We start from the raw sequence: 14,053 nt of genomic DNA, 5'->3' as shown, positions 1-14,053 counted from the left end.
AATTTTCAAGCTATTAGCTGAATACTTAAACGATTAACACACCAAGATACATGCTATGAACACCATGCAAATTAATGCATCGGTAATAAGCCCATGATACTGTAGTGATTTATTATGGCTCTCTTACCTGCATGTCTCCGTTAGATTCTGTAAAATTTTTCGCTGCGTCCATCATACTGAACACAGTGTCAGCGTTATTATTATTATTCATTGTATTAGACGCAAGCGTTAGTTGCAACCGGTCACTTTGAATGCTCTCATTTATTTGATGGTTGTGAACTTGCGTGTTATTCACACTGAAAGTGACTGTTGTCGTAACCGTTATGTTTCCAGTATGTGAAGCCTTGTTAATGGGGCTGAAAGCTAGAGCCTCTGATTTGGGGGACAAGGAAATCTTTGAAAGAGGTGGCTTGGCCCATCGTGGAGGTGGAGGTGGTGGAGTGGTTTTGACGTTACAGATTTGGGTGGGAGAATGTTGCGTGTTGGTTGTTGGAAATGTATGAGGCTGTGTTATATGTGCCTGTAAACAGGTGAAGCATTCATTAATTTAAATTAGAAAAACGACACCGAAAAGCTGTAGTGTGTTAAATGTGTTTCAGAACTTACGGTGCTGGACATGAGATTTAATGTATTTGGGGGGGTTGGTCGAGGCGCTCTTACGAACGAACTGCTGGGCTTCGCTGGAGGCGAAGGCGCAGTTTTGCCCTTGAATGTACTAAGGTTCTGACTTTGTTTCGGTGGGGAACCAGATGTATCAACTGGAGACATCTTCAGTACTACGTTTTGTTCATTTTCTGGGCTTAATACTTGTTCGCGATTATTCGCTGCTGAGCCTAGAATTTCATTGTTACATTTTCATATTAGGTACATTTCGAAAAATATTATACATATCTAAGTTATGTATTAAGTATTGTTTTTTACGACAAGAGTATTGCATCTTTAATTCAATTTACTTACTTGCATTGAAGCTACTAAGACTAGATCCAGTATCAGACGGTGTCACCGCCATTGGCACAACGCCGTTAGCCAGTTGGCAAGGCGAGAGTAGATTTAGCTGGTTATTCTTGGGATTCGCCATAGGGTATCCCCAGAACTCTTGACCCAGCAACGTTAGTGAGCTCAGCTGATGCCGGCTCTTTGCTTCACGGAGAGCTCGCGGGAGTTGAAGCTGCACTGGTAACTCGTCGCTGAAATCAAATAGTATACACGAATCAAAATCTGAAATGGTCTATTTACTTGCGGAATTATAAAAGATTTCTTAACTGTAAAATAGTTTTGATGATATCATTGGCAAGTGGACAACATATCAATTTGATGATGTCTCTTTCTGATGATGGTTTATGTTTGGCATGAATTCTGAATGATGAGTTTATTTTTAAGATTTGGGATTGGAAGGGTGTGTTCTGTCAATGGCATTGGATACATCGAATTCCGTATTCAGTGTGTGCGAGTGATGACAAAGACATTATGCAACTACAGGGCTAAGACAGTCAGTAATTAATATACTAAAATAACTGTGTAGACCATTATTTCTTATTAGACGTCTATATCATGTTATGGGCTCAACACATGTAGGTATGAATTTTGTCGGTGCAGTTGTAATGATGATAAGTGCAGTGATTTCTTACCAGCATTGAGAATAATGGGCGATCAGCTCCGGTATATTATCGAAGCGGTTGTGAGAGGTCTCGAGGCCGATGCGACCTCCCGAAGCTTGTATGAGGTAGTGTTCGATATAGGGCCCCTTGTCAGCAGGCAGACGTACGCTTATCGCCATCGTATCCGGCTGACTTGATTGACGTACGACAAAGTTCTGTAAGTAATTTAACAAAAGTTTTATTATATTCAAATTGACCTATTATAAATTTCTGATCAAAATGAGTTTTAAATACGATATTAATACCAGTAACTAAGCTAGTTCTCAAAAGTGTGTGAAATCTGCCAATTTGAACTTGCCCCACGCAATGGGCTGTTGCCTAAACCTCTCTCACTCCGAGAGGAGTCCCGTGCCCAGCAGTGGGACAGCAATGGGTTGACTACTTAACGAAAACCTGGTCGAACCCTCTAGGGTTGTATCAAATTCCCTACAAATATTGCGGTAACTTTTGTTAGATTCTACTAGTGCAGTAAGGAAGGCAATACACAAGCGACGACCGCTTGTTGTATATGTATGTATGTATGAGTAATTTCTCTCTCTCTCTATCTATTGATTCTTGTCTTTTTCTTACGCCTTTTTAACGCTCATAATACTTATTATTACCATATAATTAACATAATACTCACTCCTTCCTCCTTCCCTTGAAGCAGGTGGAAAGCGCCGGCCCGCTGGATGCCAGGCAGGAACCACACCGGGTGTGTCCTGATCAGTCTCTCCAGAAGACCGATGTCGCATGGCGGTTGCTCCTCAGATCCCGACCCTGACGAGCCGACGGAGGAACAGTCACCGCGAGCACCTTCGCCGTCCGATGACAAGCTTTCTCGACTCTGAAAAAGAACGTAATGCGTTTAATTAACTTACTCCACTCCACTTATTTAATTTTTAGTCTCCAGTAATCCGCATTGAAGCAGCGTGGTTATTGGGTTTAAGGTTTGGGAGATAAGGCTGTTTGCTATAGCTAAAGGATATAGAGCTGAAATCGATATTGTTCTTTACATCATATTGTTTTTAATATCGGTAAATAGTTATCCGTTCACTTTCCAGAAACTTTGCAATATCTACTACCTACCATGTAATTTCAAGACAGTTTAATATATCCTTAATATACTAGAGTTTCATTTAATTATGACAATTTAGATCTAGTAAGGATCGACTTCGAATATCGAATATAACTGTAGCACTACATAGAACGTTGGCATAGAAACGCCACTATAGAAATTGTAAATAGAAAACTATTGTCATTTTGCTAGTGAATAACATAACTACTATCGTTACGGTATTTCTTGACAACGTCTGTCAAATTAATGACTCATGGGACCGAATTTGTATGGCAATAGATCATAATGACATTCGCTAGCGATTTGATTTCGATAGGTTTTTTACGTTACGAGTGGCTCACACTACGGAATTTAGTTCTACGAGTAACCACCAGAGGCGCTGTACAATTTTTCATACATTTATTTTACGCAGTCGCTAGCGAGTAATACTTTTGTAAACTCATGGTAATGCTACAGAATGTCAGTTAGCGAATACGAAGTAACTTTTTCTAAATACCCTAAATACCTAACAACGTATATAGGTATGTACCAAATGAACGTTTCACATATGCCACAAATAAAATATTCAGGCAAAAGCTTTTAAAATAAAAACAAGAGATATTTTCCCATTCAAATAATCCATGCTAGTTGGGCTTCAAAATGGTACTGAATAAAATGTATAGAACACGTGGTGTATGCAGTATCTGCGAAAACGCGATCCATTCGTGCGAATTTTCAAATAAAAGTACACAGTACGTAGGTAAAACACACTGTAGTTTTATTTATATAGTCCTGAATCGTCAAATAGTGTAGAGAGGTGTACCTTTGGTGTATAGGTAGGTAGAGTACATGGTAGAGGTATGTCATCATGATGTGACGATGAGTCCCATAATCTATTTCCCTTATACAAGTATAAACTATCGTTGTTAAGGTTTATGTTTTGATTTTAAGCGTGTGGTAAGGAAGAGACATTTACGGGAGGCGTTTAAACTTCCTAACTTCCTTAGGAGTAATGTTATTTTGATGCCCAAAGATAGAACTTCAATCTCATCGGACTGATTACAGATGTTTATGAATGCGACACCACTTATCGTCTACTTGTTTACAAGCTCGGTTGATACCTCAGTTTTATATAAAACCTATTTAATAAGTGAGCATCTATATGCTCACTTGTTTAACAAGTGAGCATCTATATGCTCATTTGTTAAATAGGTTCAAAATAGGCTTTAAGCCACAGTCTATGGTTTAAGGTAGTATTTTGTGATTATGTCTATACATATAAGCTAATATTTTGTGATTATGTCTATACATAATCACAAAATACTAGCTTAAACCATATAGTGTGGCTTAAAGTCTATTTTATTCACAAGCAATATACTCGTATAACTACAGTGCAGTGTATAAGTACTCGTATTAGTCGTCCATATTAAACTACAGTATACGCACCGTTATACGTATTTACAAGTACTAATGACTTTCAGCTTTACCATAAAAGCAGTATCATACATTTTTGCTTAACAATAAATAGGGATCATTGTAAACGAATATAGGTACATATTATAGACTAAAGTAGGGATGGCGATGTGAGATCGATTAATCGAATAATCGATTTTTTGGATCAAAAACATCGATTATTTTAATCGATATCCAAAAGATTCAGTGAATCGATCTTTGTTTCTAGAAAATCGAAAGTAAATATAAAGAAATAAAAGAAAGAAAGAAAGAAAAAAAGAAATAAAAAAATATATAAAAAAAATAGAAAGTCGATCTTTTTGAAGTTGAATGAACATTGACAAATGTGATATAAACATATTTTTGCTGACGGATACGTATTTCAGTCCTGATGGCCTTTTTTTTGGCTATCTTCGCCCTTTGTAGTTTAAAAAATAGATGATCGCTTTTTGGAGAATCGATTCTTTGGGCCTCGATATTTCTGTGAATCGATGTCACTTTGATTCGAATCGATTCAAGAATTGATCTTTTTGGGATAGAATTGCCATCCCTATACAAAAGGCAGGAGCTTTAAAGCTCAGAGGGAGACACTGCGGCTCGGTTTTATACGCAAATGTGTGCACAGCCTATTACTCGTAAGATTAAAGTAGAGTGAATTTTATGACGGAGGGAAATGATTTTAATATTTATTAGGCTTCCCCTTTGTGGGAGGTATTAATGTCGATTGTTTGTCATTTGTTCAGGCAGGTAATCCCGTCTTTGTGTAGTAATGATAATGTGTGAATGAATTGCGGTATTACATCAGATTATCTGATATTAAGTGGTCAGTCCTATACTATTTAAAGTTATCCTAATAAGTATATTTGTGTATAGATAACTGTATAAGATTATAAGTACATACTGAAAAGAATGCTTGATACAATTTTAAACAAATTCCACGAATAAAATTATTTGGACTGTGTTCATAAGTGTAAATCTAATACTCCTATTGAATTACTGTAAAATAAGTACCTTAATTCTATAAGCATATCAATCACTGGCAACACACATACACTGGAAGTATACATAAGGGTATAATAATATACATATTATAGGTAGGTACCTCGTAGAATCTATCTTCTTTAACACTAGACTCGTCTGCTTAATAACACTGTAAATACAACATTAAACTGCAGTTGGGCCAAGTAAAAGTTCAGAATAATTGGCTCCTAAAACTGGGATAGTTCTCTGTAAATTAATAATAAATATAGAAGTTAGGGATTAGACGGTACAGCGGCGTTTGGGCAAAGTGCCCAGACAGTTAGTGCGAGATAGTGTGGAACGGGCGAGTTAGTTACTTCCTATATTTTCTTTTGATTCATTCCTTGGACGACAACGTAAGATTCTCTTGAGACTAAAATTCGGACGCTATGTTATTAAGTTTAAATTGTATTTCATTCTTGATTAAAAATTGATCCAAAACTTACCATACGTACGAAACTTACGCCCATAAGTAATAATCATATTAACCTATTTTTAACTGTCTTCCCAAAGGAAGAGAGGTTATCTATTCGTTGCGTATATATATTTTTTGTATGCATTCATTCTATGCAATAATTATCAAATTTCGAATTGTCGAATTTCAGTAGGCAGAAATGGTAAGAATAAATTTTATTATTAAGTTTCTAAATACTTTGTAGAAAAAATACGTTTGAATAAAGTCTGTGGGTAATAAACGCTTCGTAATCAAAACCGCTAAAAGATCGCAACGAACCCTTATGTGACAAATTTTCACGACATTCGACGGCAGCTTCAAACAGAAAGAATTTCTTTGTTCACAGACATGGAAATATTATTACCCGATTTGCCGCAAAAGGTTCGATGGGCGTTGCAAAGGCGGGCGGCGACGGCAAGCAATTTCATATAAAGTCATGAATCCTCATTTTAGTTCCGTATGTTCCGTTGTTTATGCTAAAGTTATCTTTACCCTTTTTGGGTAACGGTCAACGCCCTTAGATGAAAAGGACCGTAGATGGAGGGCCGAAATAACCTTTTGAAAATATGCTCAGCAGTCGACAATCGGACTACTCAAATATTTTACGAATTTCAAATCGCCGCAGGCGAAAGCTTTATGTTTCAGTGGCGAAGTTTCTTTAATATAAAAAAATAAATTGCCGCTTTTGGGGGAGATGATAAGCATTTTAATTTTACATGCAGGGTAGCGGTAATATTTCAAGCATTTTATTAAAACTTTCGGGATACGTGGCCAGTGGCAAAATCTCAAGCGTGCTTTCATGATTTAAAGGGTATGTTAAGGTCCCGTTTATATCCGACATTGAACGGGTCAGACACGGCCCGTGCCAAACAAAATAACTTTTTTTCTATATAGTTATTTGACAGACTCGTCTCGTGTCTGTGCGGTCGTGACATAAACACGGTAATTTAAGTATATCTCTAGATATAAATACGCTTAAAGCCACATAGCAGTTGTGACAATTAGTTGGTGGTCTTATGGGAAAGTTCAGAATAAAGCAGTTGTGACAATTAGTTGGTGGTCTTATAGGAAAATTCAAAATAATCGACACAGATAAACAACTAACTTGTATTTTCCTTCACCAATATGTATTTAAACGCGTGGTGTAGTATATACTCCGTCAATAGAGACTAAAGTCCAGCAAAGAGACATAAAAAGGTTGCAGACACTAAAATTTGCACTCTTTAGGGATGTGCAATTACAGAAAAGCATTTGTTGTTTAATAGAGAACTTCCCCCGGTGCAAGTTAATGCCAAAAGTTATGAAGCGGCACCATATTTTACTGCAGTTTCGCGTTTAAATTGTGGACATTCGTTACAATTAGTTTAATGACGTAAATTAATGAAGCCAAAACTGAAGTTGTACTGATAATAAAGCAACCATAAATTGCATTATAGCAATGTAAGTAGAGGTTAACCTGTTGTGTGATACTTTACAGTTCATTTTATTATATGACAATAAAGTTGATGCATCACTATTATGTTCGTTTTAATGAGGGAATTTTTAAACTGTGTAGCAATTTACCGTTTGTTGTTACGCTGGTTATTAATATTTGATCTATCGAATTAAGCCCACCAAAGATCGACATTCTTCATAGTAGACTGTGTCAAATTTCGATCAAATTCAATAGTTTGTTTATTAGAAAATAATGTAAATACGATTTTAGTAATCAACCAGTTTTAATATATAAATAAATACAAGTAGGTAGCTATTTAAATCAGGTAGTACCTGAAGATGACCGAGCTGCGCTCGGTGTTTTTTAACCGACTTCAAAAAAGGAAGAGGTTTCTCAATTCGACCGTATATTTTTTTTACACGACATTTTCTGAAAATAAAACCTAGCTAGATTAATTTATCGCCCGCGAAACCCCCTAAATACAAAATTTCAAGAAAATCGTTGGAGCCGTTTCCGAGATCGTTGATATAAATATATTTATAAGAATTGCTCGTTTAAATGTAAATATATATTAGATGAAGTATACGTAACATTAAATATTAAACCACTTACGCAGTCAACGCATTAGCTACACACATACGAGTATTATTAACAATACTTACATGATCGTTTATGTTGTTTTAGTTCAAATATTTAGTTTAAACTAGATTGCAACTTCTTTACTGTCTACGTTTAAAGTTATTTTACGGACATACTCACGTTTAGTTTATGTTCCTTTGAGGATTGTTTACGATGGAAATCACCATAAAAGATTCTCTTTGAGGTTTGTTTTATCTCTGTTAAACAACATTATTTCATAAGCTCATGTTATTGTCACTTTAGTATTTTATTGAAATTTGGTTATAAAGTTATCCTAGGTTCTTATTATTCTTATTTTAACTCTGTATATGTTTGTACATGTTTGTATAAGTATATATGTTTGTATGTGTTATGATTGTTGAAGTATGTTCCCACATTTTTAATAATGTTTAATGTGACCTCAATTACATCTAAGAGTATGGTCATTACGAAGGCGAATATTTATTATTCGTTGCACTTATGTTCTGTATTATTTGGGGCATACATTTTTATAAGCTTACGAAATTATAAAAAAGAAACTATACTTATTTCTAAAACCAAACAAGTTACTAAATCGGTCACTTTTATTACAAAACATAAACTTTGAGTGATAGGCCATGTTGCTTTATTCGAAAAACCTAATTTAATCATGACTCTGTTCAAAAAACATGTCTTTTACGTGTTTCTTGTTTTGCTAAAGGGGTAACTTTGCGCACCCCAAAATATGGATTGCAAATGCGAAATTTCCAATAACGGCCACAGATTGTAGAATAAACAAAAATCATTGCGCATCTGCAGCGCTGTTATTGGTCTATAAATTAATAGTCTGTGGCAAATAAACGATATATAGTCCCCACATTTGCACACGGACCTATGGGGTGTATGAAGAGATTTATTTGGAGCTTGCCTCCATAATTGTGTGGTTAATATCTTGTTCAACTAGGCTTTATGGAAAACACAAATATTGGCTATTACCGTATATATATTTCTGACTAATATTGTGTTTTCCTAATTATGGTTGCGTTGGAACCAGATTTTCGCTTGAATTTTAACTATTATGTTTGTGTTTAGAAAATTATTTCAGTGTTGGCACCAGTTTTCCCGTAACTTTTTCAGAAGAACCGAGAACTTAAGCCTCGATGACTTTGTTTGACATTTTTTCGTAAACCCATTACTGTCCCACTGTTCGGCACGGGTCTCCTCTCAGGGTAACAATAACGTACTGATAATTATATCATTAACCAAAGTATCTATGGATTAACTGTTATGATATTTTAGCAAAGGGAGATGTCGGGCTAGGTGATCATGCCCGGGGAGCGGCCGTGCTCCAACGGTCTCAGTTCAGAGCTTGTATATATGCAAGATATTTAGAAAACTTCGATAGCGTGATTCAGAATACTCGTGGCGCCATCTCTTGTCGAGTAGCGGGAAGTCGCCACAATATTATAACAATCTTATTCCCAAGATTAAAGAAAAGACAATCTATTAACATAGCAATTTTTAAAGAGCACTTGTCTATCTAAAACTTTTTGAAAAATGTGAATTTCTGTCCACTATAATCTTTTCATCTTTCACATACCTAACTGTAAATAAATTATTAAATTGCATGTCCGTATCCTTTGCAATAAGTATAAATGTCCCACGAACATTAGTAACAACTCGTACGATCCCTCCTGACGGTTTGCGACCGGAAAAGGTATTTGTCAGACTCTCAAAACATACGTCTTGACCGGAAATCGATCACAAGACCTTTTAGGAGGCAATAATGTTTACCCACGTCTAGTAAAAATATTTTCTTTGGTATAAACATTTCTGAAGCTTAAAAGTAATGTGTTTTTACGTATGTCGTTATTTTTAGGTACTATTTCATTCAAGTGTAATAAAAATAGTCAGGAATAAATGAGTAATAATAAACAATTTATTTGAAGAAAAATGCTACCAAAATGTATGATTTAGGTCGCTGGTTTGATCCGAGAATATAATTTAGAATCATTGTGCGCTAGTGACAATAGTGTAGGTATAAACATTTAAACAATGTATAAATACCGATGAGTGGTACGCTGCTCCCTTCGGCGACCGGTCGTCCTTGATGCACGCACACTCGCGACTCCCAAATAGGTCCCCAGGACCTCCGTAATAAACGATATAATAGTATTTTACTATTCCTTTTATTAGTTAAATGTATAGGAATCATTGTATGTTTTTCTTAAAGAAAAATTGTGTTGTAGTTCTATTTTTTGATAACAAAAACTAAATCTTCGAGTACCTAAAACTATTTTGAACTTAGGCATGTAAAGTCAGCTTTTATGCCTTAAAAACTTGAAGCGGTAAGAAAGAAATGAGTTTAGGTTTAACGTTTAAATTTCTAAACGTAATGCCACAACTAATTGTAGGCTCTAAGCTCCTCTGAGAAAAACTTTCTCTTGAAATTGCGAGGATAAATTACAAGCAAGATGTTGCGGTTAGGAGAAATTAATTTTGGTCCATCATTACAGCTAGGAGATTACGAATCACGTTCATAATTATTATAGAGTAATAGGTAATACAATATACATATAATTTATTTTTTGCTATCCGTGGATTGTTGAAGGGCGTCCCCCTTAGTGGGTTAGTAACTAAGTAGTGTGTGTATGAAATTTTGGCCCTAGTGGTCACCCATCCACTTCCGACCGCGCCAAACGTTGCTTAACTTTGTAGATCGACTGAGATTTACATAATTAATTACAATTCGTCATCGATTTTATTTTTTTCCCATTGAAAGTTATATATTTTGATTCAATAAATAAGAATTGCTAATACGAGTAGACAGTAGACAGCTGAGATTTATTTTTAGGAGAATATAAATGGAAACATTTCTTGAAGATTGATTAATAATTTAGTCACAGTAAAGAATGAGTTACAAGGGAGCTCAAGCGTATATATTTGAAACGTGGCCAAGACAATAGCAGAAACAACTGATACGGTGTTACAAGGTGCAGAAAGTATATTAATGGACATATCATAGTAATACATTAATCTAATGCGGTTATATTGTAACCGTCACCTTATATATACACTAAAATTGGCTACAAAGGCGTTGACGCCTGAAGATTAATCTTAAAGTATCCCAAGTGGAACCACAAGGATTACACTACAATTGGTCCTGAGAAAAGGTTACTGGTAGTATTTTTTATATTTAATTTTGCACTAACCATGAGATTAAATAACTAACTTTATCCATTAATGTATCTATTTTCTAAATTACTTACTTTTTCTTAAATAAAATAAATAGAACTAACTAAAGGCTCTTTTCTTGTCGCGCGTGTTTACGTCCGCACACGCGTCTCAACTGAACTAACGCATGAACTCGCTGAAGTCTCTTCGCCGCCTATCTATGATTGAAAATGATACAAGTGGCATGTGAGCGTGTGTGTCGCGCGCGCCGACATAAAAACGCGCGACAGTAAATGCGCCCTCTTCTCAAAAGCAGCAAGCTATAGAGCAAAACAACGATACCAACCACCTGATAGCACCCACATACGAAACCATTAACACGAACTAATTGCAATCCAACTTGGTACATAAATTCCCCTTAACAATTTGAGACGATGCAATATAATTCGAAATCGTACAGCCATTGTGCCCTGAATTTAGCGCCTTGCGACGGCATTGTGTTATATGATTCATGATAGCACGTTGGTTATTGTCACCGATGGCGAAATTAATTTCCACGTAGACTGTTATCGCCGTTATAAGTGTTAAATGCGAATGGCTGCAAATTAATTTCATTTCGTGTCCGCTTCTGTGTACCCTGTTCGCGGTTATTAAACGTAATCTGGTAATATAACTGTTAATTGATTGAGTTATGTGCCTTGTATGTTTATGTGATTTACGTTGAAAGTTACGTTATTCAATTAAGAGTATAGTAAAGTATAATAACTTGCTATTAACACATTTCATGACAGAAGCTAATCTATTGTTGCGGTTAATTCAAACTGTTATATGACTTCTCGTTATCTACAATCAATATTATCTTTTATGGAACTTTGGACATCTTATATCCTGCCTAATTCGATTAATATACTATGGCAGACTTAAGTGAACTTAGTCAGCATGATTAAATAAATTAAGGCTCCTCCTTTATCTTTTAGAAATAATTTGCTTGGGCGGCAATAACTACAGAATAGGCTGGACTAAATAAGTGATCACCCCGATGATCTACAATATATCGACTATGCTAAAATAGTATGTAAATAAATGTCCTTAAAAACATTTACTATTAATAACAAATAAAATATATTCTCAACAATTAGATTACAAATTTTAATTACAATTCTTCGAATTTAGGATAATCTGTGAAATCCGAGGCACGGCGCAGTCGGCCATGGTATGTGAGCGGCGCTCTGTCGAGGTCTCGGCTATGTAGATTTGCGGTTAGCTGAACTGAAGGTACTCTGTATCTATACATAACAAAAGTGTATTAGGTATTCGGTATACCTAATCTTCCTAATGCACATAAGACCGTATGAGTAACAATTGTGTAGAATACGTTTGTATCATTCTACTATATTAATGGTTCGTATATAGAAAGTTACTGAAATCCTTGACATATATTTATTTTTTCTTCTTGCTTTATTTATTTTAATATGCAAAGCTTAAAGACAAATGAATACTACATAGCTTAGGTCTTTATCGAAAAAGAGAGGCTTATTTGCACATTAATGATGATGAATTAAATGTTGCCTTTACAGAATATATGTGTCCAATTCATAGTAACACTGTTTGTAACACCGGATTAAAACTACGCTAATCCGTATCTACGTTGTCGACCGTATTTCGAAATGGTTTATCCGAACTTTGAAAGCAAGAAAATAACTGTCTCTCATAAAAATAACGTCTTACCAAAACTTTGAAAGCTTAGGAGCTTAAAGGCGATTACTTTAACAAGAAAGATGGCAAGTCTTCCGTGAGATTTTATTTTAAAGAATACAAATGACGCGACTTTAAACTTCTCAGACATATTTTGCGTAACTTGCTTCGTCACATTCTCACGAGGGTTTTGGGGTACCCATTTGGAAATTTCAAAGTCCCATCGCAATCTCTTAGTCGCGGCAGCTGTGTTATCGCCGAAACTCATAAAAATATACAACTCTTAACGTTCCACTCATAACAGTTCAGTTTTACTTCGCTGAGTGAGTGCGAAGCGGCCACACGTGGTTGCGTCCTCTTAATGGGAGAGACGTTTTAGGATAGAACGGGAGCCACCTGCGGCCGACCGAAGTTTTGCAATAGGGTGCCTAATTAGGTTAATGGATGCGCTGTTAAACCACTATTTGTTAATGTTACTAAAATATTTATAGATATATTTATTAAACGAAATGATGTCGACACATTGTTATGTCTCTTCAGTATATTTTATTAAGACTTAACAATTTTGATACGTTAACATTACGAATGGATTTTTTAATGTCAATATCACACAACGAAACTAACTATGGAGTCGAAAACGGAACCACACTAATAGGGTATCCGTTTCGTCGGATAAAAAAAAACTAAAATACGTAGTGTTGAGGAGTTATTTCAAACCATCAATTCAAACAAACTTTTAACGAGCGACTCGAGTGCAGACGTCCAAAAACGAGGAACTTGTGAAAGGAAGGCGGATGCAAAAAGTGCGGGTCAAATAAAACAGTTATTACTTCGCAAACAAACTTACGGCGACCCTTTAGTTTTCTTCAAGTTCAATCAAAGAGAGCAAACATTGTGGAATGACATAGAGTTGACATTGCACAGAGGGATCTACTATACGAGTAATCAACTATACGAATTGACAGACATCAACCACGCAAGTAATATACTAGACTTAATGTTTAGTGATGAGAATAGAGTAAACTACATACATAGAAACTGGTTGTAGTGCGTAGTGTCGCTGTATTACTGTCGAGTAGTGCACATCAGACCCACGTAATATTCACATATTAATACCACAATAATGTCAAAAGTCATTGTTGTTAAGTAAGCATTTCAAAGCAACTCACCGAAATAGACATATAAGTCGCACAGACCTGTATTTGTTTTGTGGCAAGACATCAATTTCATTATAATCTGCAGATATTAATTGGCAGCACTAACCAGCTTCTAATATGTAAAAATGTATACGAAAAAGTTAATCTTTAAATCTAAATATTATGTAGCAAAATAACAGTTTAAAGACACCACAATCACTAGACATTTATTGTTTGAAAGAAAGTTATTCTGTGCGACTTTCACTCATAGTTGAGTGGGGTGCGAGGGATGCAGGGGTGCACCGAGATGAGTCACACGGAGTTGAATCAATAAGCCGGGCGGCCCCGCGGTCGCGCATTGGATTGTCAGGCTCATGAGCCAACTAATAACTGATT

At 35.7% G+C, this 14,053-nt stretch overlaps 1 protein-coding gene across 10 annotated transcripts in view; it reads right to left on the bottom strand.

Moving 5' to 3' along the window:
* The window catches only part of spri (Src homology 2 domain-containing protein sprint), a 316,675-nt gene that overhangs the window by 16,453 nt on the left and 286,169 nt on the right, over positions 1-14,053 (bottom strand). For 9 of the 10 annotated variants that reach the window (XM_073076518.1, XM_073076360.1, XM_073076437.1 and 6 more), the window contains 5 exons: positions 2,284-2,484; positions 1,629-1,813; positions 958-1,187; positions 607-833; positions 128-520 (listed from right to left, as the gene is read on the bottom strand). In XM_073076518.1, coding sequence (XP_072932619.1) covers positions 128-520; positions 607-833; positions 958-1,187; positions 1,629-1,813; positions 2,284-2,484 — 1,236 coding nt within the window. The remainder of the gene's footprint in view (positions 1-127; positions 521-606; positions 834-957; positions 1,188-1,628; positions 1,814-2,283; positions 2,485-14,053) is intronic. The other variant, XM_073076670.1, reaches the window with a different exon arrangement.

This window comes from Epargyreus clarus, unplaced genomic scaffold (assembly GCF_041222505.1).
Source record: "Epargyreus clarus isolate Ecla_fem2 unplaced genomic scaffold, WU_Ecla_fem_2.2 ptg000001l, whole genome shotgun sequence".
NCBI classification, from domain to species: Eukaryota; Metazoa; Arthropoda; class Insecta; order Lepidoptera; family Hesperiidae; genus Epargyreus; species Epargyreus clarus.
Note: the sequence above shows the minus strand (reverse complement) of the source record. Positions and strands in the feature narration are given on the sequence as shown.